Below are 27,369 nucleotides of genomic sequence, written 5' to 3'. Positions count from 1 at the left end.
TGTTGTTGTTGTTGTTTTTTGAGAGAGGGTTTCTCTGTGTAGCCCTGGCTGTCCTGGAACTCACTCTGTAGTCAAGGCTGGCCTCGAACTCAGAAATCCCACCTGCCTCTGCCTCCCAAGTGCTGGGATTAAAGGTGTGGGCCACCACTGCCCGTGAGATGCCTTCTTGAAATTGGTGGGACAGTGACTGCTCAGATCTATTGCAGAGAAGAGGTGGGATGCAGGCCAGAGGCAGAACAGGAAGCACAGACTCCCCTGGCTTCCTTATTTCTATCCATGACGTACCCCGACACCGTCAGCCTTGCCTGGGCCTGACTCTGTCCGTTCTGTATTCTTCAGTCCATTGTCAGCCCTATGGACTGCACTTGTGATTCATTTTCCTGAAGAGCGTCCTCTTTCCAGTTCTCTGGGTTACCACCCCAGTTCATGACTCTGACTGTTACAGTGTCCCACTTACCTACATGCGCACAGCTGCTACCTCTGTTGTTCTCACTTTGCTCAGAAATTCTGAATGGCTCCCTGTGATAAGTCACACCAACTTTCCACTGTTTTCACGGAACCCAAGCCCGGTGGGAAGAAGCTCCAAACCTGACTTCAAGATTGTCCCCTTTTCTTAGGTTTTCTTCAAGTTAGGTTGGTAAGCCAAAGATGTCAGACTATTTAACTATCAAGTATTAAACACAGATTTGAAAAATAATAATGGTGAAAACAACTGTCATCGGTGTGCTAAGTATATCATATATACTACCTCACTTAACTGACCACAACTAGTTAAATATCCATTTTAAGGATGAGAAAAGCTGTCCTGAGGGCACGGGTAATGGTGGGTAGTTATTAAGTTATTCGATGGGATCTGGACCAAAGTCTGATTCACTCAAATACCTTATGATTTCAAGAAAAGGTTGAAAAATATTTCAGGCAAGAGCTTTAGCTTGGATACAAGCTTGTAGCAAGAATCAGTGTGCTGTTGTCTAAGGTGCGTCATGAGGATATAAATATACTAGAATTGGGGATTAGTTGTCAGAGCTGTTACAGGGAAGCATTCCCGACTTAGCTGTTCAAACAAACAGAAACTTAGTGTTCCAGAGAAGGTCAGTTGGTAAAATGCTTGCTACATAACAATGCAGACCCAGGTTTGATCTCCAGATCCATCATAAAAAAATGCTGGGCATGGTGGTCAGGATTGTAATCCTATCATGCAGAAGGAGGGACTGCATGGGGTTTGTTGGTCAGCCAGCTTAGTCCACTCTGTGAGCTCTAGGCCAAAGAGAAATCCTTTCACAGCACAACACAACACAACACAACACAACACAACACAACACAAAACAAACCCAGGTATATGGTGCCTAAGATATGACACCCAAGACTGATACTCTAGCCTCCACTCAATACTGCATATATAGGTGCACTCATACATGCATACACACACACACACACACACACACACACACACACACACACACACACAAACAGCAACAACCACAAAAAAGAAAGCTAATCAAACAAACAAACAACCAAAACCACATCCATAGGTTTATTCCCACACTGTTCTGAAACAGGAAGTCCAGAGTTAGGCTCAGCAAGTTTGACTTGTCCTGAGGCTTCTTTGCCTGACTAGGAACCTTCTCCACACGTATGCACAGGGCCCCTGCCCAGGGCCTTTGGTTTCTGCACATCACTGGTGCCTTTTAAGACACCCTTTAAATTGATTGGGATAGGGCTCCTTTTGACCTCGCTTTACTTCATCTCTGCAAAGGTCTGTCTCCAAACATAGTCTTATTTTGAAGTCCCAGACCATAGGGCATCAACATAGGAATTCTGTGGCGATGGGGAGTCAGTTCAGACTGTAATGGAATTGCTAGCTAGTTTGGTAGACCCACCCTTTAGAGGATGTGGAATCAGGCTTAGGAATTAGATTGATCTAGAGTCTGTCTTTGGGTCCATCAGTTGAGCAGAACTGCCTTCCAAAACTTCCAGTTAGTTTTGTCTGTCCAGTCGTTTATTTGTGAGGATGGGTGCCTTCATCAATTACTTCTCCACCTTATATATTGACGGTTCAGTGGGTGTCACTCACTTAGTCTGGAGCACACCGATTCAGCTAGACTGGCTAGTCAGAGAGCCCCCCAGAGTCTTTGCCTCCTATGCTGGGACTATAGACTTGTATGCCATAAACTTACATTTTACATGTGTGCTGGGGACCTGAACTCAGCACCTTATGCTAGTATAGGAATGACTTTAACCACTGACCCTCCTCCACATCCTCTCTTAGAACTTTCTTATAGTGTAATGAAGGAGAGAAAGCATCACACCTTTATGCTGTTTAGAAGTTTCTCCAAAGGCAGGGCGTGTACGGTGAGTGCATTTGGATGTGCAGGTGCATGCATGCACATGCAGAGGCCAGAGTAGGACTTCTGGTGTCTTCTCTTTGATGTCTGCTGTTCAGCCTTGAGTCAGGATTTCTCAGTGAATCAGAACTTGCCATTTCTGCTAGGCTGGCTATTAACAGCTCTCAGCATGCGCCTGTATTCACCTTCCATTGCCAGGGCTGCAGGCACATGCGACGGGACCTGACGTTTTTTACATGAGTGCAGTGGAACTCAGGGTTTTGCACTTAGGGTTTTTGTACTTGGAAAAAAAGTGCTCTAAGCAAACCAGACCAACTCCATAGGTCATGAAGAGAGTTGTTTGGTGAGTATATTGGTGCAAAGAGAGAAAATGAATTGGGTCATCTCCCGGGTCATCTCCCTCCCTCTGTTCCTCCCTTCCTTCCCTCCTTCCTTCCTTCCTTCCTTCCTTCCTTCCTTCCTTTCTTCCTTTCTCTCTCTTTCTTTTCTTTCCTTCTCTCTTTCTTTCTTTTCCTCTTTCTTTCTTTGGTATGCCTATATTTGTGTGTGCACGCACATATGTGTGAGGTGTGCATGTGTGTGCAAGCTTGAGGACAGGCTGGGGTATCTTACCTCAGGTGCTGTCCATCTTTGTGTGTCTCTCTCTGTGTGTATGTGTGTACACATATGTGTGCTACCACGCTTGCTATTTCCTTACATATGTTCTAGGGATGGAACTAAGTTCTTCATGTTTCTACTGCCTGAGCCGTCTCGAATAGGTTAGGTCTCAGACCTGTCAATCACATTGGTGGCAGCATGGGATTAGAATTTAGAGGTAAGGCTAGCCCCAGCATCTGGAGGCTTGACTCAAGTCCACACTGAGCTTGTGGCTGATGTTTAAAGTTCAGAAAGAATGAGATAAAAAAAAAATCTCAGGTCTGGTGCACACTTTTAATCCCAGCACCTGACAGGGGAATCTCTATGAGTTTGAGGTCAGGCTGGCCTACAGAGCAAGACTCTGCCTCAGATAAAACAAAACCTGAACAAACCACAAAAAGCCAAGCCAAAGCAGAAGTCTCAGGGGTCAAAGTGCTCTGTGTGGAAGGCAGTAGTGGGAAGGCTTCCCCGTCCATCTGAAATGGCCCCTCTGGCTTTCCTTACCTTACATGATGCCTAGCACATCAGACCACTTGCCCTTCATTATGCAGCTGTTCGATTGTTGTCCATCCCTGCTGTGAATGTCAGCTCCACAAGAGATTGCATTTCTGTCCAGCACTGTCCAGCACACCCCCGGAAGAGTGTCAAGATCGCTATACCTGCTCCTAAAGCATTTATCGAATGAATCAATGAATATGTGTGATTCTGTGACTAATAGAATTTAGATTGGTTTAAGTTGGTTATAGTCCAGATATTGCCTTTTTGTTTCCTGCAGAAGTTTTTTTTTTTTTCCTTTAACAAATGCTATTTGATCAATAAACACTGACACTAATCAAAAAAGCCTCAGCCTGAAGCATTGGTCTTGTTTCTGCTTGCATTTTCTGATGTGTGACTTCCCCTGACTAAGGTCACTGGTGTCCTCTGCTGCTGTGTTTCCTTCTAAGAAACTAGATGTGTCTCTGTCTAAAAATTCAGGCCTTTCTAGTTACTCCTAGATTATCTGTTTGCATCTACATTTTTGTTGTTATTCGTCGAGTTTTGTGTTTCTGCTAGCTCTTTCCCATTTACTTGAACTTAGACTCTTACCTCATTGTAGCTGTGTAGGTATTGGAGCCCCATTTTCAAATAATAAGTATGCCTGCCACCCTTGTCTACACGTTTCTTCAATAATGTTGCTGCTATGGACTGGGGCCATGGAGTTATCATAAAATGCAACCATAGGTTGGTTAGGCATTAAAACCAACTCCATTCTCTCCTAAGGAACCACACAAGGTACATCTGAGACTATTTTTTGAGTTCTCTTGTTGTGACATACCTCCTCCCTCAGCAGTCTGAATTGTATACTAGAATTGTTTGATGAAGGAATTTAAATGAGGGTGCTCCAACAGATGGGGAACTCCTTTGTGTGTGTGTATGTGTAGGGCTGTTGAAATCGCTGGGGAATTGTCCCAGGAGCCCCAGAGCAGTGTGAAGATGGTATGAGCACAGAGCACCAGTTGGTAAGAGTCATACCCGGCTGGAAACTTGGGGAAATAGCCAAGAGTCACTGACCAAGGATTCTGAGACTTTGGATATATAAAACTAAACAATAACCAAAACACAACAAAACAAACCAAAAACCAAAATCCTTGTTTTCATCCTTAGCTCTTTCTACAGAACCCCCCCCCTTTATTTATTTATTTTTTTTGTCAGCCTTCCTCCCTGTCATCCCAGATTCTGTTTGCTGGGTTTTTCTGGAACTCTATACTGTGTTGGTTGATGTAGGTGGATAGACTGGTTGCCCTGCATGTAATGGGACAGGCCTGCAAAATCTAGAATGAGATTCAGGAGCTGGGATTTGACATGATGTTCGGAAACAGGACGAATGGAAGAATGTTGAGAGGAGCGCGGATTTGCTGACTCATTGTTGACTTGCTGACTCACTGCTGATTGGTACATCTTCAGGAATTGTTCATTCTAAGTTCTCTAATGTATTAATTCAACAGTGCAATATTTTAAATGACATTCGGCTCCTTTTTAACCAGGTTAATGGCACAAATGTGAAAGTGTTTGTGTGTGTGTGTGTGTATATGTGTGTATGTGTGTGTGTGTGTGTATGTGTGTGGTGTGTGTGTATGTGTGTGTGTGTATGTGTGTGTGTGTGTATGTGTGTGGTGTGTGTGTGTGTATGTGTGTGGTGTGTGTGTATGTGTGTGTGTGTGTATGTGTGTATGTGTGTGTGTGTGTGTGGTGTGTGTGTTTGTGTGCTCACTCTCAAGTGTGTTATGCAGAGACAAGTTATGACTGAGAGGTCTTTTTTATCCTGTGTGTAATCTATTCCTCCTTCTCTAGCTTCAGACACAGAAATAGAGAGGTTTACTCATAGTTCACAATAAAGTATAGAAATGACAAGAGAATTAATATTTGTTCAGTTTCTGGAATATGTCCAGTATATTATATGCACCTCATATCATCTCATATGACATTTAACATTTGGTTTAAATTCTAATTTTTCTCAATTTTTAGGAGCATAAACCATGATACTCAGAGATGAAGGAATTTGCCTGAGGTCATATCAGCAGAAATTACTAGAATTGGGTTTGCAGATTTTAAGCGCCTCTGCTTAAATCAGAGGGTGGAATTTTTTTCCACAGTAGGCCAAATAGATAGAAGATCTGAGTTACTAATAGTAGATCTGGAGTATGAGGCTCCAGATGTTTCTGAAATTGGTACTGCAGAATGTGATGCAAATTGATAGTCAGCATCCAAGAGTGAAATAATAATAAAGGCATTTCAAACTCACACTTGTATTGATAAAATAAAATCATTCCACCGACCAGTGCGTCTTCTGTATCTAATGTCAACATCCTGAGAAGGCTGTTGTCAGACTGTAACCGCTATACACTTGAAATGATGGTGAGTTAATTTTGGCTCAGTGTATTTTTTATAAATAAACATCACAAAAAGGGGGAAAAAAAGAAGAGAGAAGATGGAGGAGGATATTATATAGGTACTTAAACAGGCACTTAAAATGAATGATTGGAAAATGTGAAAACGATTCTTAGGCATCATTTTGCACAGGGGGTTGAGTTGAGCATAAAGCCTGTGGTCTCCGGTTTCTGACTCATGGGATACTGAAAATGTAAACCGAGGTGGTTTGGGGGGGTGATTGTTCCTCTGATTGTGATTAAGTCTGCATTAAATGCACATATCTCTCAATAACAAAGTTCGGATTTTGTTGTTGATATCAGGCTTACATTCTTCCTATCCATAGCTACGCATGCTTGTATTTTATCTGCTAGCATAAGCTGTGGTTGGCAAGATCTTGTTAGCCGCCACTTTAGTTTTTGACCTTTGACTTTATTGATGTCACTTCCGTCTTTGACCATTCTTCCAGCCCTTACTTACACTAGAGAGAATGTAAATAACCTAACACAGTACTCAGTGTGTGGTAGACTTCTGGGAGTGATTGCTACTAGCATTGATAGTATCAGTATGCCAAAGTATAGATTATATTTTGCGGCTATCATTTTAAATTATTTCATTGTACATGGCCTATTTTGTACCTGACCTAGGCTGGTTTCTTTTTCTTTCTTTCTTTCTTTCTTTCTTTCTTTCTTTCTTTCTTTCTTTCTTTCTTTCTTTTCTTTCTTTCTTTTTTTTTTTTTTTTTTTTGGCTCTTAAACATTTCTATAATTGCTGTTTTTTTAATCTGGCATACACTACTTCTTTATTTGAAGAAATTCAGAGTGAGTCTCTTTTAAAAGCAAGGACAACAACAAGTCCTTCCCCCCAACCAAAACCTTCAAGTTTTAGGTGCTGAATTAAGGGGTGTACAAAGAATATCCTTAGAAACGGTTCTAGAATTAAAATTCTGGCCCATAGGCATTCATGTCTTTATCTAAGTCTTGGCTGACAGATGTGCAGTATCTGTATTTGAAAGGAAATGAGGTTAAAGATAGCGCAACCTGCTAAACCTAGCTTGGCAGCAAGTTTGGATTTATCTCCTTCTGTAGAGTGAGTTCCAGGGCAGCCTCTGTTACAGAGTGAGACCATGTATGCCGCTCCAACTTCACAAAAGGAGACTTTGAATGTGAAATTTGTTTAATATTTATTTATATCTTGCGCTTATGAGTGTTTTACACATGTATGTATGTATGTATGTATGTATGTATGTAGTATGTGCACCATGTGTGCCTGGTGCCCTTGGAGTCCAAAGAGCATGTTCAATCCTGTGGAATTGGAGTTACAGGTAGTTGTGAGTTGTGGTTCTGGGAACTGAATTTGGACCCTCTGCAAGAAGAACAAGTACTTTTAATCCATGAACCTTAGATTGAACCCTCAAATGTAAGGGTTTTGAAAAATATAAATTGACATTTAAATCAGTCTAATCGACTTTTTAAAAAAGATTTATTTATTTTATGCATATGAGTAGACACTGTAGCTGTACAGATAGTTGTGAGCCTTCATCTGGTTGTTGGGAATTGACTTTAGGACCTCTGCTCACTCCAGTCAACCCCACTAGCTCCAGTCAACCTCTCTTGCTCAGTTACTGCTCGCTCTGGCCCAAAAGTTTATTTATTATTATAAATAAGTACACTGTAGTTGTCTTCAGATGCACCAGAAGAGGGCGTCAGATCTCATTATGGGTGGTTGTGAGCCACCATGTGGTTGCTGGGATTTGAACTCAGGACTTCTGAAGAGCAGCTGGTGCTCTTACCTGCTGAGTTATCTTACCAGCCATAATCAACTTTTTTTGAGACAATACTGTCATTAATTACTATGTAGTTAAGGCTAGCCAAGATCTCACTGTGTAGTCCAGGCTGATCTTGGACTGGATCCAGATCTTCCCTCTGCCTCCTAGGCAGCACTGGTACAAGTATGTATCGCCATGCTTTCAGGAAGTTTTGTGTAAGTGCTTTTGGGGACTGAACACAAAGGCCTTTCTCATGCTGGGCAAGTGCTCTTACCACTGAGCTACATTCCTAGACCCCAGCTAACTTTTATGTTTTGATTCATTAAATCCATGAACTTTAATAGCTCTTTTACCCATAGTTGATTTTTGTTAATGTTTTGCACTGTTCATCTGGAACATATAGTTGAGTGATGTAGATTCTCTAATGCTTTATCATGGGTATAATGATACACACACACACACACACACACACACACACACACGTATGTTTCATTAATTTAAAAATTCTATTTGTGAATAAGTCACACTGGCCTCATCACAGAAGTCTTTATGTAAGGATGAGGAGGCTGTCTAACTCAGGAGATCTGACAGAGAATGCCTCAAATTCTAAATTTTCATTAACAGCCTTAAATTCTTTCATTGTCAATAAATACTGATAGTTATTCTTCTTGATAGAGCAGACTTACTTTGTAATTAAAAAGAACTCAGAATATCCAGTTTTCCATTCACATGAAATTGGTATTTTGTGTCAATGGCTCATCTTACAGCCCAGTGTTTGATTAGAACAAACGGCAAGCTCTACTGTTCACCCTGGGGGACAGAGCACTCTTGCTCTTCTTCTTCTTGCTCTTCTTCTTCTTGCTCTTCTTCTTCTTCTTCTTCTTCTTCTTCTTCTTTTTAATAAAGATAGATTTATTCATTTATTTATTATATATATGAGTACACCATTGCTGTCTTCAGACACACCAGAAGAGGGCATCAGACCCCATAGCAGATGAATGTCTAACTACAGATGGAACTGGTGTTGAGACATCTGAAATGTACACGCACCTTTTTGAATCTTAAGGCTAGGGGAAAAAAATCACTCAAGGAAGTCTTAGAATCATGATTCTAAATTTTATTCATACTGATCCCTGAAATATGGATCACATTAATTTTCTGTGTGAAGGAACAAACATACATAGATGTTTGTGCAGTACCTTTCCCCGAGTCACAGAGCCCTAGGATACATTATTTTCATCTTTTCTGTTGTCCTTAGATGGAGACCGTGCATCTGAGCCTAAAAAAACCCAAGTCCTCTCATCTTCATAGAACAGTGTGAGACACATGTTAGACAAATAAGGATTTTAATCATGGTGACAAGTCGTGTGTGTGTGTGTGTGTGTGTGTGTGTGTGGTTTGTGCATATGTGTAGAGAGGAGACAAAGATCTGAAAGGAGGGTAGAGTGAAGGTGATGGAATCAGAGGGTTAAAACGTGTTCGAGGAGATTATCTAACCAGTGGGGACAGGGAGCACTAGTGGGGGAAGGAGATAAATTGGAACAGAGCATAATGACAGATATGTATAACAATGCCACAATGGCACTCATTGGTCCTGTATGCTAACTTAAAAATTAATCACAAAAAAAGAAGGCAACATCATTCAAGAGCCTTTAATTGGGCCTATTGAAACAGTGGAGAGCCGGGCGGTGGTGGCACATGCCTTTAATCCCAGCACTAGGGAGGCAGAGGCAGGTGGATTTCTAAGTTAAAGGCCAGCCTGGTCTACAGAGTGAGTTTCAGGACAGCCAGGGCTATACAGAGAAACCCCTGTCTCGAAAACCCAAAAAACAAAAACCAAGGAAAAACAAAAACAAAAAAAAAGAAACAGTGGGGAGGAAGACTCACAGGGTGTCTGCTAGCAGTCAAGGATATGGACCGAGCAGTCTGCTTCTAGTATAAGTTAGAAAGGGAGTGTTTGTACTAATCTATGACCTGCCGGCAAAGGAAGGGCTGCATTTACACCAATCACAACACCGTCCTTTCTGCAGCAGTCACAGCAGTCTCTCTCCTAGACTGCCACCAGGGGACGTGCCTTCAATCTGGCCGAGGGGAAACGGTTGGAGGTGGGGCGGGGGTGGGGTGGAGGGGGGAGGAAGGGTGGCTCGAGGCTGCACCTTCAGAAGCTGGAGTTGTGTTTCAGGAGCAAAGGGCTGCCTGCAGCTGCCACGCAGCTCTATGGAGTGTTAAACGCGGTTTGACAGTTCTTTTCTCAAAGCTGCCTGTGCACGGAACAAGAGCACAACAGCTAACAATTAGGGAATCAAATCCCCTCATCTCCCCATATTTGTTTATGTCTAGAAAACAAGCAGGTGTGCGAGTTGTAAGACGTCAGTGAAATTAATTTTAGCTGTGCGTTTAATCATGCTCAACACCTGCCTAGCCCTGTAGGGCTGTGGGCCGCCAGCTGCTCTTCCCTGTCAGCCATGCTGGATCTGTGGATTCCGCCTAGCCGAACGATTACTTACCTACCGATCTATTTATTTACTTCCCTTTTGCCAGTGTTTCTTCTTCTAGGTCAGGTTATTTTTCTTAGGCCACGGCAGTTCATTCTTACTGGCCACTAGGACTCCCCTCAGTCTCATATCGTCTCTAAAACTGCTTCCCGATTCATTTTTGCCTGCTGCAGATTCCTTCAAAGTTCTAGTATCTTCGCTGGCCCCTGGAGGTGCTCCACTGCAGTTACCTTTTACATTTAAGCTACTTTCCCTTTGGCAGTCCTGAGAGGCACTGCAGATTCTTCCCTGACTCCTGGCCTTAATTCTTGGCTGATGATTTTCCTGCAAACGCTTTAGGGCCATTCTTTAGGGCTCTCGTCTCAAAGCCTCATTCTGCGTCTTTGCGAAGACTTCCCACCAACCCCCAACCCCCTTGATTTCCCCTCTCCACAAGAAAGTCTCATTTTAGGCTGTTCACTGAACTTTGTACCTTTCATACAAACTCTTTTAATCATAGTTTCTTTTAATATGTGTGTGTATACTTTATTCCTATGGATTAAGATGTTACTTGAAAGTTTAGACTTAATCGTTTATTCTTTCTCACCCTTAAAAAAACTTACCTTGACGGCTCGGCTCGTTCTTTGGATTTGTGGCGATAGTATAAACATTGAAAAAAAGCATTCAACGGGCGGTGGTGGTGCATGCCTTTAATCCCAGCACTTGGGAGACAGAGGCAGGCAGATTTCTGAGTTCGAGGCCAGCCCGTTCTACAGCGTGAGTTCCAGGACAGCTAGGGCTACACAGAGAAACCCTGTCTCGAAAAACCAAAAAAAAAAAAAAAAAAAAAAAAAAAAAAAAAAAAAAAAGCACTCAAGATACAGACATCAAAATTCATTGTGTTTATCAGACACAAGATCAAGTGGTGCGGAATAAAACATTACAATTATGTATTAACGTAAAAAAATAATATAAAACATACAACAATATACACGCATGTATGCGTATTCATCATTTTGCTTGAAGACTTTATTCTATGAGGGTGATGGGATTTGAACCCAGGTCCTCTGGAAGAACAGCCAGTACTTTTAGGCCCTGAGCCATCTCTCCAGCCCCGACTTTATTTTAGTATTGATACGAAAGGGTGGTCATTGCTGTTTATTCCAATACTGTACCAAAAAAAAAAAAAAAAAAGATTACTTATGGCCCAGATACGAAGTTAAAACTGCAAGATACGAAGTTAAAACTGCAAGCGCTCGGAAATTGAGACCAGGCCTGAAAGTCCACAGGCAACCGCTTCCAGGTTTGGAGGCGGGTTAAGTGCTGGGAGGCACGGGAGGAGATTGAACTCTGCACGCACTGCTCTGGCTTCCCACTCCCCGAACTGGGCGGACCCGTTCTCGCAGCAGCCCGGGGCTCCCGCTCGCCCCCGGGAATCGCAGCCCCTGCACAGGCAGGCGGCTGGTCACGGACCCGCGGACCCCCAGACCCCTGGGGATGCACTGCGGCAAGCGCAGGCCATCCGGGGAGGCTTGGAGCTGGCACGGGCGAGGGTTCGGGGGTGCGGGTGCCAGCCGGGGTTTCCAGGTGAGCCGCCGGAAAACAACCGGTCGGCCCGGGCGGGGCGGGGCGAGGGCGGAGGGCACATTGCCTCATCCCGGGCATTTTACTGGAAACTAGACGCATCCGGAGGCGGGGCGGGAGGCAGCCCAGCCGCCGCCAATGGGAGTGGGGGGAGGTTGGCTGGTTAAAAAGCCCGGCCGCCTCCGGGCGCGCACGTACTAGTCGCTCTGCCGCAGCCAACCGCGTAGCCATCTGGTGGCGCAGGTGTCTGGGGGACCCCGAGCGCCTAGCCTGGGAGCATGATCGTGGACAAGCTGCTGGACGACAGCCGCGGCGGAGAGGGGCTGCTGGACGCGGCCGGCGACTGCGGCCTCATGACCAGCCCGCTCAACCTGGCTTACTTCTACGGCGCCTCGCCACCTTCCGCCCCCGGCGCGGGCGACACCGGCTACCTGTCCGCCGTGCCCTCCGCGCCCGGCTCGCCCGGCTCCGACTCTTCCGATTTCTCCTCCACTTCCTCCGTGTCCTCCTGCGGGGCCGTGGAGTCCCGTCCGAGAGGTGGCGCCCGCGCCGAGCGCCCGCAAGGTACCCACTCGCGGGACTCCGCGCCCCTCTCTTCGGGGTTCACACGCTGGGAGGATCGGGCGGGACTCCCCCCTCGCCCCCCGATAGTAGGGACGTTAAGCGGCCCCTTGTGACTTCCTTAGCGGCGGGCTAGACTCGAATAGTCATGAGGGACTAGATGCCTCGTCCTGATTCCGGCACGTTGTCCTGGACGTCGGCGGAGCCCAGCGCCTATGGGCTCCAGCTCCTCAGGGCTAGCTCGCTGGCTTCCTGGGAAAAGAACTTGAGAGTCTCGGATTCTCTTTTTTTCCTCCCATCTCATAACCCTTTCCCTTTTCCCTTCTCCCCCGCCCCCGAACTCAAGAACCTCAGAGAAATAATTCCACTACTATGAGGTCTGGGGGCTGAGGGAGAGGTAGCTCTTCTTGTAACTCTTTCAGTGAGAAGCAGTGCCAGAGGATATAGCGTCGGGAACTGGATTTTAAGCCACCCTTATTCCTAATATAGTTGTAGGGATAAATAAAAGAAAACCCACTTATAGGGATGTAGAGGAAAGCCCGGTTCGGGAAAGTGATTTAAGCGATTCTGCGCTTAGTTTACGAGGTTGGCGGTTCAGAGGCCTGCTCAGAATTTGGCCGTCTTGTTTTCTCTGTGTGCTTTGAGAATGGAAAAGTTACACCTAGCGAAGCCCTTTCTTTTCTTTAGCCGCGGATTGCTTGGTTTCCTTTCTTCACGAACCGAGTTGCATAATTTGGGGGGAAACAGGATGCAGCTGTGGGTAGATTTTAAAATACCGCCTAAATTTTCTCAGTTGTTGGAGCTTTTCATCGCAGTTATTTTTAAAGAATGACGCCTTGCTGTTCCCTTACTGTTGGTCGCTCAAGCTTTGGTTGTCTTGTATTTTTAAAAAGTTATTTTTGATTTAAAACAGTGTGCCTTAAGCCACAGTGTTGCCTACAGCTACCTGAAAAGTGAGGTGTTGCGTGCGTTTGACAGCCCTTTCTGAAGTCAGTAGGCCCATTGGCCGACGAGATCTGGCTGAACCGATGTGATTGTTTCTAGTTCTTGGTTTACCACACAAGCCGGGGGATTCCTGAAACTGCGTTTTCTTTTCCCTATGACGTGGACTTGGAAGTTTTAACGCTTGTCACTCCAGAGGAGTGCTGTTAGAGTCTGGCCATCCGGGTGTTTGTGGAAATCCCTGAGCTTAAATCGAAAGGCTACTTGATCATTTTATTTGCTCCCATCACTGTCTCTATGTCACACTTGTGGCCTAGATAGCCAAATTATGCTTTGTTCTCCATTTGTTTTCCTGTTTATCTTCCAAATATGTTCAATCCATGTACAAGAACTTGTTACATAGTTGTGGCCAGGAGTGGAATACTGTACTCATGAATTCTAAACTGCCGTTTGAAGTTTTAAGGTGAACACGCCTGTTTCCTTTTTACTTAGAATGCCCATGTACGTAATTCTAAGAGCAGTAGGTGAGGGGGAAATCCTGTGTGTGTGTGTGGAAATGTGCTAAGTAAATTTAAGTAGCTTTCTTGGCACAATTTAATTAAGGAAATACTAAGAACTCTTAGGTCCCTACTGCCGGCTTTTTAGTCGGTTCGGCTTTGGTGCCTTGAGATCTTTAGAGGCAGTTTGTTCCTTGTAGGGTGAATGGCGTAAAGGCACTTTATAATTTCTATATTGACATAAAAGACCTTGTTTAAAAAACAAGTGCCTCATTTATAGTCTGCTCCAAGGATTTCTCAAAGTCAAGAATAGTTATATATAAGTCTACGATCTTGGCAAAACCTCTGATCCTATTTCATGAGTAAATAGTACTGAGAGACAGAGGCCCCAAGGATTCTCAACCACACTTGATAGCGCTTTAATTTCTTAGGGTGCCTGGTTGGAGGACCAGTTAACACAGGCCCCGTGAGAAGTACTGGATACTGACGATGGGAATCCATTGCCCAAAGATGTTGGACAGGCTCTGCAATCATCTGCTGCAGTGTTTGGGGACTGTTGGGATTCATGGCTGTGAAGAGATGTAACTGAGATTTTTTTTTCCTTTTCTTCTGAGCAGTTGAGCCCCATATGGGGGTTGGCAGGCAGCAGAGAGGCCCCTTTCAAGGTGTTCGAGTGAAGAACTCAGTGAAGGAGCTCCTGCTGCACATTCGAAGTAACAAGCAGAAGACCTCCGGCCAAGCAGCGGATGAGTTTAAGGTGGTGGCATCTGCTCTTTGTTTTGAGTTGGGTTGGAGGCTTGTCTGTCAAGGTTATTGTTTGCTGACCTAGGTCCAGTAAGTCACTTGTAGCTTTTCATAGATGACCAAGTTCCTAGGACAGGATATATATAGCTGTATGTGTATTCTGTGCTCCTTGCCCTTGGCTCAGTGCCAGGTGTGTACGAGAAATTTAATGAGCCAACAAAAGAAAGCAGTTTGAGGACAAGGGGATTCATAGGGTTCAGTAACCAAAGAGTTCTAACCAAAGAGAACGTTTTGGTTAGAGAGGAATGAATCAGATGGTCTTATTTATTTCATCCTGACGAGGACTGAATAGGCTAGAAGTAAAAACGGGGAGGGGGGAGAAGTGGGGAGGGGGAAGGAGAATGGAGGTAGCCGTTTTGTCAGGATTTATTTTCCCAGGCTCATGGTGTACTGCAGAGGGTAGGAGAGACAGACCTTGAAGGAGTGAGAAACCAGTTTGTATGTACTAAATTGGAACCTTTCCCTTGCAGACCCAGAGTGCGAACACTGAGCAACTGACAGGTAAGAGCTCCATCTGTTTGTTCACAATCTTACCTTTGAGAGTGAAATGACTCCGTGGGGAGATAGATGGAATTTGTCAGGTTGGAATGACGACAGTTTGCACATTCTTTCTTTGGGAACAGACCTGAAGAGTGCAGTATCTGCAGTGGGGAAGAGAAAGGGACCCGATCCTCTGTCCGATGGACCCGTCTGCAAAAGGCCAGCTCTGGTGCCTACTCGCTTTGTGGTAAGCCTCTCCCCGTTTTTCTCTGAACACTCTGTGGAACTACTTCTGGGATGTTGTTGCTATTTAAAAAAAAAAACAAAAATAAAAGCACTTTTGCTCCTTGGGTTTGAAGCCTTGTCATGTACCTAGTCCTGAGCCTACCCCTAGCGTTTGGAGCTCTTTTAGAGGAAGTGATCATGAGAGTCGCCTTTTCCTTCTCCAGACATCACCACAAACTCCTACACCTGGGGAGAGCATGGAAGATGTTCGCCACAGTGAACCCAAGCTGGAGAGCAGTGCTGCTCTGCTTCAGAACATTATAAACATCAAGAATGAGTGCAACCCCGTTTCACTCAACACTGTCCAGGTTAGCTGGATGAGCCCTGCTGGGCCCCAGAACTCCCCAAGAGACCAGTGCCAGGATTTCCATGGAGGCCAGGCCTTCTCTCCACCTCAGAAATACCAGCCGTTCCAAGTCAGTGGCTCTTCACAAATGATGGACCAGGCATCTCTGTACCAGTATTCGCCACAAACACAGAACGTGCAGCAGCCGCACCCGCTGCCTCTGCAGCCACAGCCGCTGCCACCACAGCAGCAGCATCAACAGAATTATCCCCACCACCCGCCTCTGCAGTTCAGTCCGTATTCCAGAATGTCCCAGTCTCCCAAGTATGATTCCAACCTCTTTGATAATCAAGATCCGCAGTTCTGCGCGAGCCAGAGTTTTGTGTCTCTCCTGACTGGCCAAGGGGAATCTGAGACTCTCGCTGTTCCCGTTCAGGCTTCCCCCAGCATTCCACACCAAACTGAGGCTCAGCTGCAGAACTTCAGCCTGATGCCAAGCAATGCCTGTGAGGCTGTCGGGGTGCACGAAGCTGGATCGCACTCTTTGGGCCCTTCCCTGTCACTCCAGAGCATCATGGGAAGCCCGATGAATACCACCCAGCTAGGGAAGTCATTTTTTCAGTGGCAGGTAGAGCAAGAAGAAAGCAAATTGGCAAATATTTCCCAAGACCAGTTTCTCGCTAGGGATGGAGATGGTGACACGTGAGTATCTTCTTATCTCATGTCCTTTCACGTTTGGACCTTATTGGTTGGCATGATGATGATAATTCATATTTCAAGGGAGGATGTTCCTTTTACCTCTTTTTTTTTCCCTCAAAAGTAATTACTTTGTTTTAAATTAAAAATATGTACTTTCTGTGAATAACCTGCTTTGAAGACTAACATAGATTATATTGTAGAGCAGAAACAGTTAGATCATGATTAGGCATCAATAAGGAGTGAACCAGTAGGCTAGATCCTATTCAGTACTAATTAATGTCTTTATAGCTTTGGGCAAGTTACTTAAAATCTTCATGCTCCAATTTCTTGACACATAAAATAAAGTTTTCTGTCATAGAATTTTTGTCAGTATTAAAAAAGAAATATGTTTTAAATGCTCAGCCTGGTGTTCAGCATTCTTCTTCTCCTTATCCTGTTTCAGTTCAGGTAGACTATCAGCATGTCAGAAAAGCCAAATTCTCCTCCTCTGTGATGTTTCATTATGAGTGTATCAATGTTTCAGAAATAGGGTGAAGGAAATTTTTCTCTGATCAACCTAATGAAGTCAGAAACAACTCCTCTTTTTCCCTTGCCTCTTCACCAGGTTTCTCCATATTGCTGTTGCCCAAGGGAGACGGGCACTCTCCTATGTGCTTGCAAGAAAGATGAATGCTCTTCACATGCTGGACGTTAAGGAGCACAATGGACAGGTGAGGGTGCTGCCTTGGCTCAGATGGGCTTATGCTGGGTGAGTGGTAGCCAGTCTCCAGTGCAGATTGTTGAAGAGACAAAGTTAATATTAACTTTGAGATATTGACTTTTTGCCACCATTAACCTTGAAGTTATTAATGTTAACTTTGTAGTTGTTTGGCAAAAGATTGCGTATAATTAAGCCGCACCCTAAGCTTATTTTAGTTTCCTTGTCTTGCTGTGTTTGGTTGCTTATTAACAGGGTTTATTTTCTTTCTGTGGACATTCCTCCTCAGCCACAGTTTGGTTTCATATTCCTTGTTATGATAGTGTTATAGGCTTAAACAACATCTTCTCTTAATATGTCCACAGAGTGCCTTTCAGGTGGCTGTAGCTGCCAATCAGCACCTCATTGTGCAAGATCTGGTGAACCTTGGTGCCCAGGTGAACACCACGGACTGCTGGGGCAGGACACCTCTGCACGTCTGTGCGGAGAAGGGCCACTCCCAGGTGCTCCAGGTAAGAGGACAGGAAGCGAAGCACCAAACGCATAGGGCTTTGGATGGGAGATGTTTCACGTAGGCTGCTTGTTAAAATAATAACGCTTTGAGTTGATTTATGTATCTCTCAGCACCGTAGTAGGTGACTCTTGGTCTGCCTCCCCTTTGGATAACAGGTGTGTATTTTAAAACTTTGCAGGCCATCCAGAAGGGAGCCGCGAGGAGCAATCAGTTTGTGGATCTTGAGGCAACGAACTATGATGGTAAGCGGCTGATACTCTATTGGCTAAAGAACCACGTGGAAAGTGGGGGTGCGTGAATTCTAAGGGTATTAAGTGTCCTCCTAAGACAGAAAGTAAATAACACTAGTTTGTTCTACAGTAAAATTGACATTTAAACCACCTAGGTATATGTGGATTATCTTACTAGGTTTTATGGAGACCATTCTAAGTGAACCGAGGAACTATCCTAAGGATAATGATGGGGACCCAAAGACTTGACGGGATGCCTGACTTCCATTGTACCCTTTTTCCTAGGCCTGACCCCCCTCCATTGTGCCGTCGTGGCTCACAATGCGGTGGTGCACGAACTGCAGAGGAACCAGCAGCCTCATTCCCCAGAAGTGCAGGATCTCTTACTAAGGAACAAGAGCCTGGTAGACACCATTAAGTGTCTGATTCAGATGGGAGCCTCAGTGGAGGCAAAGGTAACTTCACAGTAGACGTTAGAGACAGGGTGGGGAGAAGAGTGGCTGTGGCAGAGGCCTGGCTGGCAAGCACAGATTACCCCCCCCCCCCCATTTGTAAATTGGAGTGAAGGGCTTGATATGTGTGGTTCAGAGGCTTACCTTCGAAAAGATCTTTTCATCCGCTTTCTTGATTTCTTTTTAGTCTGTGGGTTATCCAAGCAAAACAAACAAAAATTCATTTAACTGTGAAATAAATTAATGTTCCTTTGAAAGAAGCTGGAAATTGATGTTACTTTGGCTTCTGTTTTCATGACAGTGCTTTTTGGAAGGATTTTATTTCTTTGTGGGATCTGGGATTTGACTTTTTAAATTTTGATTTTTTTAAAATTAGATTTCAATAATTAGATTTTTATATGTTTTCTGAGTACACGTGTATGTGTCCATGTGGTGGTCAGAGGATAACCCACAGGAGTTGCTTCTCTCCTTCCACTATGAATCCTGCACTCAGCTTAGCTATTTAGGATTGGTAGCATGCACCTTATCCCCTGAGCCATTACTCTGGTCCCCTGTTAACCTGGAAAATACTCTTTCTAAATCTGGGGATTGTTTACTGATTATTTTTTGTGTCCTGGAAACAACGCGTTAAATCCATTGGGGATCAGATGCCCACGTGGGTCCCTGTAGAGCCCGCTGTCCTCCCCCGCTATAGCAATACATGGTGGCTGCCAAGTCTGGAGACATAATACATTGTCAGTGGACTTTGATGCGATAAGAATCAAATAGGAAAAGTAGTTGGGAATACAAGAGAAATAGGAGCGTCCATGTAACCTGGGCTTCAGGGAGACGGTAAAGAAAGAGACATCCGAAGCCATCCCTAAAGCTGCTTTAGACATTTGAGAGAGGGCCAGAGTATATTGTGTAAAGCAGCTGTTCTCAACCTGTAGGTCACGACCCCTTTGGGGGAGTGTCAAACCACCCTTTCTCAGGGGTTCCATATCAGATATCCTGCATAACAGATATTTGTGTTATGATTCACAGCAGTAGCAACATTGCAGTAACGAAAGTAATGAAGTAGCAACGAAAGTAACTTTTGGTTGAGGGGGCGGGGGTGGTCAGCACACCGTGGGAATTGTATTAAAGGGTCACAGCTTTAGGAAGGTGTGGCATCCGGATTTTCAGTCTTCGCCTTTCTTGCCTTCCCAAGGATCGTAAGAGTGGGCGCACAGCCCTGCACTTGGCAGCGGAAGAAGCAAATCTGGAACTCATTCGCCTCTTCTTGGAGTTGCCCAGTTGCCTGTCTTTCGTGAATGCAAAGGTAATTTTCAAAACCCCTGGGCTGCCCACGACGGAGTGACCTTCCCACCTCCACGCCTTTGAGCTCCTCTCCTGGAATTTCCCCCTTCCTAACGGGTGCATGCTTCTGCTGCTCTGTTTGCAGGCTTACAATGGAAACACTGCCCTCCATGTTGCTGCCAGCCTGCAGTATCGGGTGACACAGTTGGACGCAGTCCGTCTGTTGATGAGGAAGGGAGCCGACCCCAGTACTCGGAACTTGGAGAATGAACAGCCGGTGCATTTGGTCCCTGATGGCCCCGTGGGAGAGCAGGTGAGGGCTACAGGAGGGAGTGGAAGTTCCTCTAGGCCCTTCCATCTGAAATATAAAGAGGGAGGAAGTCGTGCAGGGCAAAGGCCAACTGATGCTCTGCAGGGAGGCTGTTCAGTGTAGAATGTTTGAAGTAGTTCAGGCACATCTAAATAAATGCCTGGTGAATATCAGTTTTTATAATTCAGTCTACTAACTGATCCTCCATGAGAGATGGAAAAGACCTTGCAATATGTTAAAATTATCCTGTTCTTATTAAGTATAGTTATATTTCATCATCGAGGGTTGAACAGTTCCACGTGAGTTAAGCTCCTCTTCATAAAAACTTAATCTTTTAAGAAATTATTTTTGGCGGACATCTTTTTCCAGAGGGAATTGGGGCGATTGGTAGCGTTGTATAGACAACTGTATACGCTACTAATCATAAGTTCATTTACGCGGGTTAGCTTCTTCTTTGATTCCAAGCTGTCATCAGAACCAAAATGGTCTAGTAACTTGCCCATGGTGATTCTTAGGAAGTTTGTGGCAGTTTTCACGCGTATCATTTAAAAGTTGCAAAAACTTTTTAGTAAGGTTGAACTGAGAGAAGAATTAGTATTTAGAAAGGACAGGGAGCATGACTAGCTAGTAAATGGACGTCTCAAGCCCAGTATCCGCTGCTCCTTCATGCTGCACTCTCACACACTCAGCAATCTGAGGCATTACTGGAGTATGAGGCTCGTCCCTCAAGGTTCTTACAGAGCTGCTGTTCTTCCGTCTGTATTGTGTGTGCTGTCATGGAGAGGGCCATCTCTTTTCCTTCCCCTTTGGCTGTGGCCACTGGACAGGTTTCCTTTCAGCAGCTCTCAGAAGCCACGGAGATCTCTTCCTAGGATTGCTTCTAGTCTCTCGTGGGCTGAGAGGCAGATACCACAATTTGTCCGGTTGGAATACAAAAGTCAGTCCCTCTAGATGAGTGTGGGGACTTTCCTGAGACCCGTAGAGTTACGCACAATTGCTTTAACATTTGGATATGCTGGCTGCTGCTTTGACCTGGGAGTCATTGAGATGTGCCGAGCGTGTGTAATGGGGACTGCATTCTCGGTACTGGAGGCTGGCTTCACGATAAGTGAGATAGACTCTCTCCCACAGTCACTGCCACGCGTAGGTCTTCTCACCAGGGCCAGTGGTAGAGATGAGCAGAGGACTACAGACCTATTTCGGTTCCTGGTTTTCAGTCTTTAATGGCACTTGCACTCAACAGTCATTACAAGAAACCTGAAATTCGCAGAAAAAGTTGTAATTTTAAAACTCTTGGGGCTGGCAAGTTGACTCGGCTGTGCTTACAAGTTAGGGGTGCTGTAGAGGGTTCATGAGAGAAGTGACAATCTGGAAGATGTATACCGCTTTGAGCATTGGAAATAAGTTTCACAATTCATTTCTCTTCCAGATCCGACGTATCCTGAAGGGGAAGTCCATTCAGCAGCGGGCACCACCATACTAGGTCCATTGGCATGGAGCCTGGTTCAGCGACACTCACTGTCAGTTAGGCAGTCCTGATGTATCTGTACATAGACCATTTGCCCTGTATTGGCAAATGTAAGTTGTTTCTATGAAACAAACCCATTTAGTTCACTATTATATAGTGGATTATATTAAAAGAAAAGCAGACAGATATCTAATTTTTTTGGCAGATTTGCGTATTTCATGCCCAAGTATCTGGGATCTATATATCTGAATTTGATCTTGAATGGTAAAATTGCCTTCAATAAACAGTAGCTTTTTGGGTAGGAAAAAAAGACTCATGGGAAAAGACTTGATTTGTGGCAAAAAGCATTGCTCATGTAGAGATTGCTGGGTCCAAATTAAGCGGGCTCGAAACATGAGATGAAAAATGAAAGCATTTGAAAGGGGACAAAAATTTGGTTGTGCCTTCGATGCTGCTTTGGTCTGATGCAGGACCTGGTGGCTAATGCTCTCACTCTAGGTGAGGGAGGCCTGGAGTTAGGATGTGGTCTTTGAAGCTGTATATAATTGTTATTTTTACCTTTTAAAATGTTGTACATACTTGATTGTTAACCACGGACATTTGAAATGTACAAATCAATAAAGTAGAAAAGAGCTAGTGAATTGTTACCACTTTAAAGATTATGCACCCTCAAAGCAGCTTTTATTGTGTAATCATCCAACTATAGCTGTCACAGATAAAGCAGAGGGGGAAGTGGTCCCAACGTTGCTGTGGTTGCAAATGGGCTTCTCTTGCATTGGAAACAGACACGTTTGTAGGTATTTGCATATTCTTGAAGAGACTGTTTTGTGAATCACCTCTTAGATTTATGTGATTTACATAAGTTGTTGAAGTTTCTGTTTCTCCTTAATAGAAATTACAAAAATTCAACACTGAAGCACAGTTTCTCGTTTTCTGTTGTCAAATAGTAATAATGTGCTGTGATGTTTATGCCATTCGTAAAGATGTTTTACCTTTTAGTGTAATGTTAATTCTTTTAACATTATTTTGCTTAAATTTGATATGCCCGGAAAGAATATATGTAGCTTTGATTATATACTGATTGATTGTGACAAATGTGACCCATTAAAAATGATGCTTTTTAATAGACTAACTTACCTTTTGTAGCTAAGTACTCATGCTCTTTTTTAAAAGATACCTTTTGGATTGGATTGATTGTGTTGTTTAAGTCAGGGTATTTTGTGGATGGAAGCTAAATACAGTTATTTGGCATCTCTAAGGTGGAATGAGCCCAATCCACAGACTGACAAAACTCATGCATAGTTTCAAATGAACATTAATAAACTCATGTTGTCTTATGTGTTTTCTTTTCTAGTGCTTTATTTGTATGTGTAGTTTTTTCCACTACTGAAATTTGACTCTAAGGCCTTGCGCATGCCAGGCAATCTCTTTAACCACTGAGCTCCAGTCCCAGCCTAGAAAAAGTATTAATGACAAACACTAATATCTTTAAGTTACTTACTTTTGGGTTTTTTTTTTTTTGTTTTTGTTTTTATTTTTGAGAACATTTCCTGGAATGATATCCCCTTTTTAACATCCAAAAACAGCTTGCTATATTCATGAGAAATTTTAAGTTCTGAAAACACAAAGTTTAGTAGTAGATGCTATTTGTTAAACTCAGAAGTTTATATGATAAAAAAGGCTGACAGATCAGTGGACACAGGAAACAGGGTAGGCATTATCCAGGTCATTCTGAGAGAGATGCCAATCTCAGAACAGTACCAAGTAGGGTCCCCCCCTCTCCCTTGCCCCATTACAATTGCCTCATACGTATCCTGGTTCTTAGAGTTATCTCGAGTACCCAATGAAAGCCATGAATTCTTAGGAAATGTACATGAGTGTATGCTGCACAGGAGTGATTATCCAAGCTGCCACCATCATGAGTTCAGCTATGGCCATTTGTGGTAAAAGATTGTCACAGCTGAAGTTATTGACTGTTGGCCTGCCTTCAGAAGGAGGCAGCAGGAGTGTCAGTGGACTCTTCACTTGAATATCCAACCATTCCTCCCAACAAGTTGTATTTCTGCCCTAATTGCAGGGTCTTGGGAAGAGGCTAAAGGTTTCCATCTGTGCAGCCATGGGTAATCCATACTGGGCGTACTTTTTTTTTTTTTTTTTGGTGTGACTGATTTGGGAAGTTCATCAAGGCTCCTATCAGTAACCCCTTACTCAGTCTCTGGGAATAAACGTGATAACAGTTGTTGGATACCCAGGGGGAAACTTATGTGGTGGTTGTTCTATCTCTGAATGAAAATTCTCAAGACGGCATATACACAGTGATATATACAGTATCAGGCACTTGTAGCCCCAACAGAGCCTGACACACAGGTCAAAGCTCTGTTTTACAGTTTTTTTTTTTGTTGTTTTTTTTAGATAATGTCTTGAGCATAGATTGCAAGTGCATAGATGGATAGCCATAAGAGTAGGAACAGAACACACTACTGAACATACACCCACACAGTGAGTGGTCCTTAATGAGCTTATGGGTGTTTCCTAATTAGTGTTCTCAGCAATCAGTTCTTTCACAATCAATTGAACTAATGTTTAACAAAGGGGTGTGTATGTGTTTGTGCTGCACATGCATGGGGGATAATATAAGGCAAACATATAAGAGGTGTGGTATGCAGCTGGGTGCAATGGTGCACATCTTTAATCCCAGCACCCAGGAAGCAAAGGTATTTGGATCTCTATGTTTGAGGTCAGCCTGGTGAGCTCAAGGACAGCCAGGGCTACATAGTGAGACCCTGTCTTGAAAAAAAAACAACCAAAGGGAGGCATGCCATATACTTTACTGCATAGACTATTTGAACTACCATTGTGAGAGATTCCAATAAGGACTTTACATCTGGGAGGATTCAAGGTTAGGGTATTTGGGCTAGATGTGGAAGAGTTGATTCAGATGCTAAGAAAGGGAGGAGGAAAGTGGAAGAAATAGAAAACAGTGTGAAGCCCAGGTGGTAATATCTGTGCGGTTTGGCTAGAATCTAAGATAACCAAGTATTTCTTCTTGTGTTCTACATGTGACTGGTATATTCTCATATCCCGCTGAGAAATATCCTCAGCCTTCCTAGGGGCTTAGGTAGGGAGGAAGTACAGTGGTGGGCAACTCTGCAAGAGTATGGAAAGTAGCCCCACAGAGGCCAAGACCGCATGCTCATTGCTTAGCATGTGGCCAATGGTAGGAGATCATGAAATACTAGTTAAATGAGTGAACAAGTACATGCCAGTTACGGTTAGAACTACTGGTTATTGGGTGAGGGAGTACTGTGAACAAGGGTTCACTATTAATAAACTAATGTCTAGTGTATTTAGCTACCTAATTTTGCATCAATCACAGGTAAGGATAAGGGGCCTCATTGGGCTCTTAAATATTATTTTGTGCATCAGTATGTCCCTCTTTGCAAACAACATTAGGTTGGGAATAGACTACAGAGTCCCCACAAGTCAGACACCAACTTTTCAGCTTTGTTAGCCAAATTAGTAGCGTTTACTATCAGGAGTGAAAAGTTTTCTAAAACTCTTCTAGCTTTTAGAAAATATCAACTTCTTTTTAAATTATTTACTCATTTTTATTTTATGTGCATTGATGTCTTGCTTGCATGTGTATCTGTGTGTTCATGTTTTGCCTGCATGTGTTTCTGTGTGAGGATGTAAGATCCCCTGGAACTGGAGTTAAGGACAGTTGTAAGCTGCCATGTGGGTGCTGAACCTAGGTCTTCTGGAAGAGCAGCCAGTGCTCTTAACCATCTCTCCAGCCCCCAAAGATATCAACTTATACATAGCATCAATGGTTTCCTTTTTCTGATAGCATCAGTTGCTCTATTACTGAATAGAGTGTCATTATCAGTTACTTTATATTGAAAGTGACCTCAGGAAGAAATCAACTTCAGGCCCTGATAAAGTTTGAGCTTATTTAGAACAGTATCAGACACACAATAGATAGATATTCTCATGGTTTTTAATTGAACCTTGTGGCTTTTCAATGCATTCCCCTTGCCCCCTTGACACAGTGTATGCCTTAAAGTATTTTATCTTTGACATAGAGCTCATGTTTGATCCGGAACTATTTCACTTCATTCACCATGCACAAATCCAGTTTCAGGGTTCTTCTTAAAGGTCACATTGCACTGGGGATGTATTTCTAGGGGCAGTGAGATAGTGGATTCCTCTCAAAGAATGTCTTGTGAGATATATATATATATATATATATATATATGTGTGTGTGTGTGTGTGTGTGTGTGTGTGTGTGTGTGTGTGTGTGTGCGTGTGTGTACATGCGTGCGTGTGTACATGTATGTGCCAATAGAGTTAGAGCATGAGAATAGTCCAGTGATTGTAATTGTAATAACTAAAAGAGATTTAATTTTTAACTTTACAAAAAATAAGCTATCATTAGTTATTTTGTTTTCTGTTTCACATATGAATAAATCTACTGTTTTTCATGTTAGATCACAGTATCTAAAGTTGCTCATGGGGGAAGCAATATGATCATAAAATTAAACACTAGTTCTCTGCTTGGAGCACTTGACTTTGTAAAGATAACAGCCATGTGGGTACTCAGTGGTAGTTGCAAACTTTGAAATGTGAAGTGTTAGGCACCTGGTCCTGAGTCCACAGGGCTGGCTCACACTCTGGTTGGTATATGTTATTCTCATTGAGTAACAGGCTTCTGGCTATTGTTCTGTAAATCAAGTTTTCATCAGCACTGGGAGCTTTTTAGATGGATCTAGCATGTGTTTCCTGTTAGAACTGCAGACTAGCCATAAGTGGGTTTGACAGTTAGAGACACATGCCAATTGGGAAATAACACTAGATTCCTTAACTTAACTGACTCAAGGCTCAAGGTTGGCAGCATTGTTTTTAATCTGCTCATTGTAAATCAGTCCTCTTGGCCTGCCTTCCATTTGCTGCCAATGCCACTCCTGGAGAGCTTTAGTTCCAAGAGCTTGCATCAGTGTGGAACCTCAGGGATGGTCTCCATCAGTGCCCGTGACTTTTTCTCTTCCGACACTCATCTGTTACTGAGGACCTTGTTCATGGAGAGCAGACTTTCACAACTGGGCTATTATTATTATTTTAATAAAATCTTTCCATCTGGAAAAATTTTTTTAAAAAGATGAAAATCTGAACTTGACTTAGCAACAACTTCAAATAAGATACATTAAACCATATATGCCTTGGTTTAAAGGGAGACAGACCTCTTTAGGAGGGACCCACAAACTGATTTTTTGTATAGATCCAATAAAGCTGTATATTAAGACAAATTGCTTTTCAAACAGTCTCTTTAAATTTTATGGGTAACTTGTTTTTTTTTACATGATATAGTAAAGATCTATACAGAGAAATTTAAGTATGCATATTATTATTACTTTTCCTATATATTCTAGCCCCACAGAGAATAAAATGTAGCATGTTAAATACAAGGGTTTTAAACAGTTGACAAGTTTATCTTTTATGGCATCTTCCATTTCCCAAGATATATTAATAGGCAGTTTTATTTTTCTTTTAACCAAAGTTCTATAGAATTTACTACAAAAAGCACATTATCTGTTTAATTAAACTTTGTTTCTATTTTTTTATTTTTATTTTTTATTTTTATTTTTTAATTATTTTATTTTATTTTTACATATGTGGCAATGACCACTACCAAACTCCAGTCATAGAGGCAAGCTCTACTGGTGTTAACAAAATCCTGCCATTAATTCAATGTGACACACTTCCAACACTCAGAAGTTCACTGGCCAAGACTGTTGTTTCTATTTTTTGCTTGTCATTACTGCATGCCAAGGCTTTTGTATGTTTTCTGGATTGCCACAATACTTTTTTTTGTATGTGAGATGAGTATGTATAAATGTGGTGTGTGTGTGTGTGTGTGTGTGTGTGTGTGTGTGTGTGTGTGTGGTGTACACGGTTGACATTTTCCTTGACTGCTTTTCAGTTAATCCATAGAGACAAGAGTTTCCTCTGGTTGCAGGAGAAAGAAGATGTCAGAGTGATTTTAAGCTTGAGAAGGATTGAACCCTCACTTGAGGGTGGCTTGGAGGATGAAGGAAAGGGCATGTGCTATGGAATGCAGTAGTTCCTCTACATCCAGAAAGTAGTTAAGGCCTCAG

At 43.3% G+C, this 27,369-nt stretch overlaps 1 protein-coding gene, 1 long non-coding RNA gene and 1 other non-coding gene across 3 annotated transcripts; 1 reads left to right on the top strand and 2 right to left on the bottom strand.

The window, feature by feature from the left end:
- Positions 1–11,011: 11,011 nt before the first annotated feature.
- LOC116085987 lies at positions 11,012–13,310 on the bottom strand. The gene is made up of 4 exons (XR_004116779.1): positions 13,222–13,310; positions 12,793–13,029; positions 12,146–12,527; positions 11,012–11,299 (listed from the first exon to the last, which is right to left on the bottom strand). It is a non-coding gene; the product is annotated as an uncharacterized LOC116085987 (long non-coding RNA).
- Nfkbiz (NFKB inhibitor zeta) lies at positions 11,893–22,555 on the top strand. The gene is made up of 12 exons (XM_031364064.1): positions 11,893–12,278; positions 14,332–14,471; positions 14,989–15,019; positions 15,142–15,245; positions 15,448–16,271; positions 16,873–16,978; positions 17,331–17,477; positions 17,658–17,721; positions 17,995–18,164; positions 19,351–19,461; positions 19,585–19,752; positions 21,179–22,555. The coding sequence occupies exons 1-12, from the start codon at positions 11,993–11,995 to the stop codon at positions 21,230–21,232; spliced, it is 2,205 nt and encodes a 734-aa protein (XP_031219924.1). The 5' UTR covers positions 11,893–11,992; the 3' UTR covers positions 21,233–22,555.
- A 4,327-nt stretch (positions 22,556–26,882) lies between these two features.
- On the bottom strand, positions 26,883–27,043 carry LOC116086685. Its single transcript, XR_004117058.1, has one exon. It is a non-coding gene; the product is annotated as a small nucleolar RNA SNORA62/SNORA6 family (small nucleolar RNA).
- Positions 27,044–27,369: the final 326 nt, after the last annotated feature.

Source organism: Mastomys coucha, unplaced genomic scaffold (assembly GCF_008632895.1).
Source record: "Mastomys coucha isolate ucsf_1 unplaced genomic scaffold, UCSF_Mcou_1 pScaffold12, whole genome shotgun sequence".
In the NCBI taxonomy this organism is placed as follows: domain Eukaryota; kingdom Metazoa; phylum Chordata; class Mammalia; order Rodentia; family Muridae; genus Mastomys; species Mastomys coucha.
The sequence above is the reverse complement of the archived record's forward strand: the minus strand, read 5'-3'. Positions and strand labels throughout refer to the sequence as shown.

Bases quoted from the DNA above. Each gene is read 5' to 3' on its own strand.
- Nfkbiz (XM_031364064.1), top strand. From the start codon at position 11,993: ATGATCGTGGACAAGCTGCTGGACGACAGCCGCGGCGGAGAGGGGCTG. The intron at 16,979-17,330 runs GTGAGGGTGCTG...ATATGTCCACAG, and splicing joins TTAAGGAGCACAATGGACAG to AGTGCCTTTCAGGTGGCTGT. The intron at 19,462-19,584 runs GTAATTTTCAAA...CTCTGTTTGCAG, and splicing joins TGTCTTTCGTGAATGCAAAG to GCTTACAATGGAAACACTGC.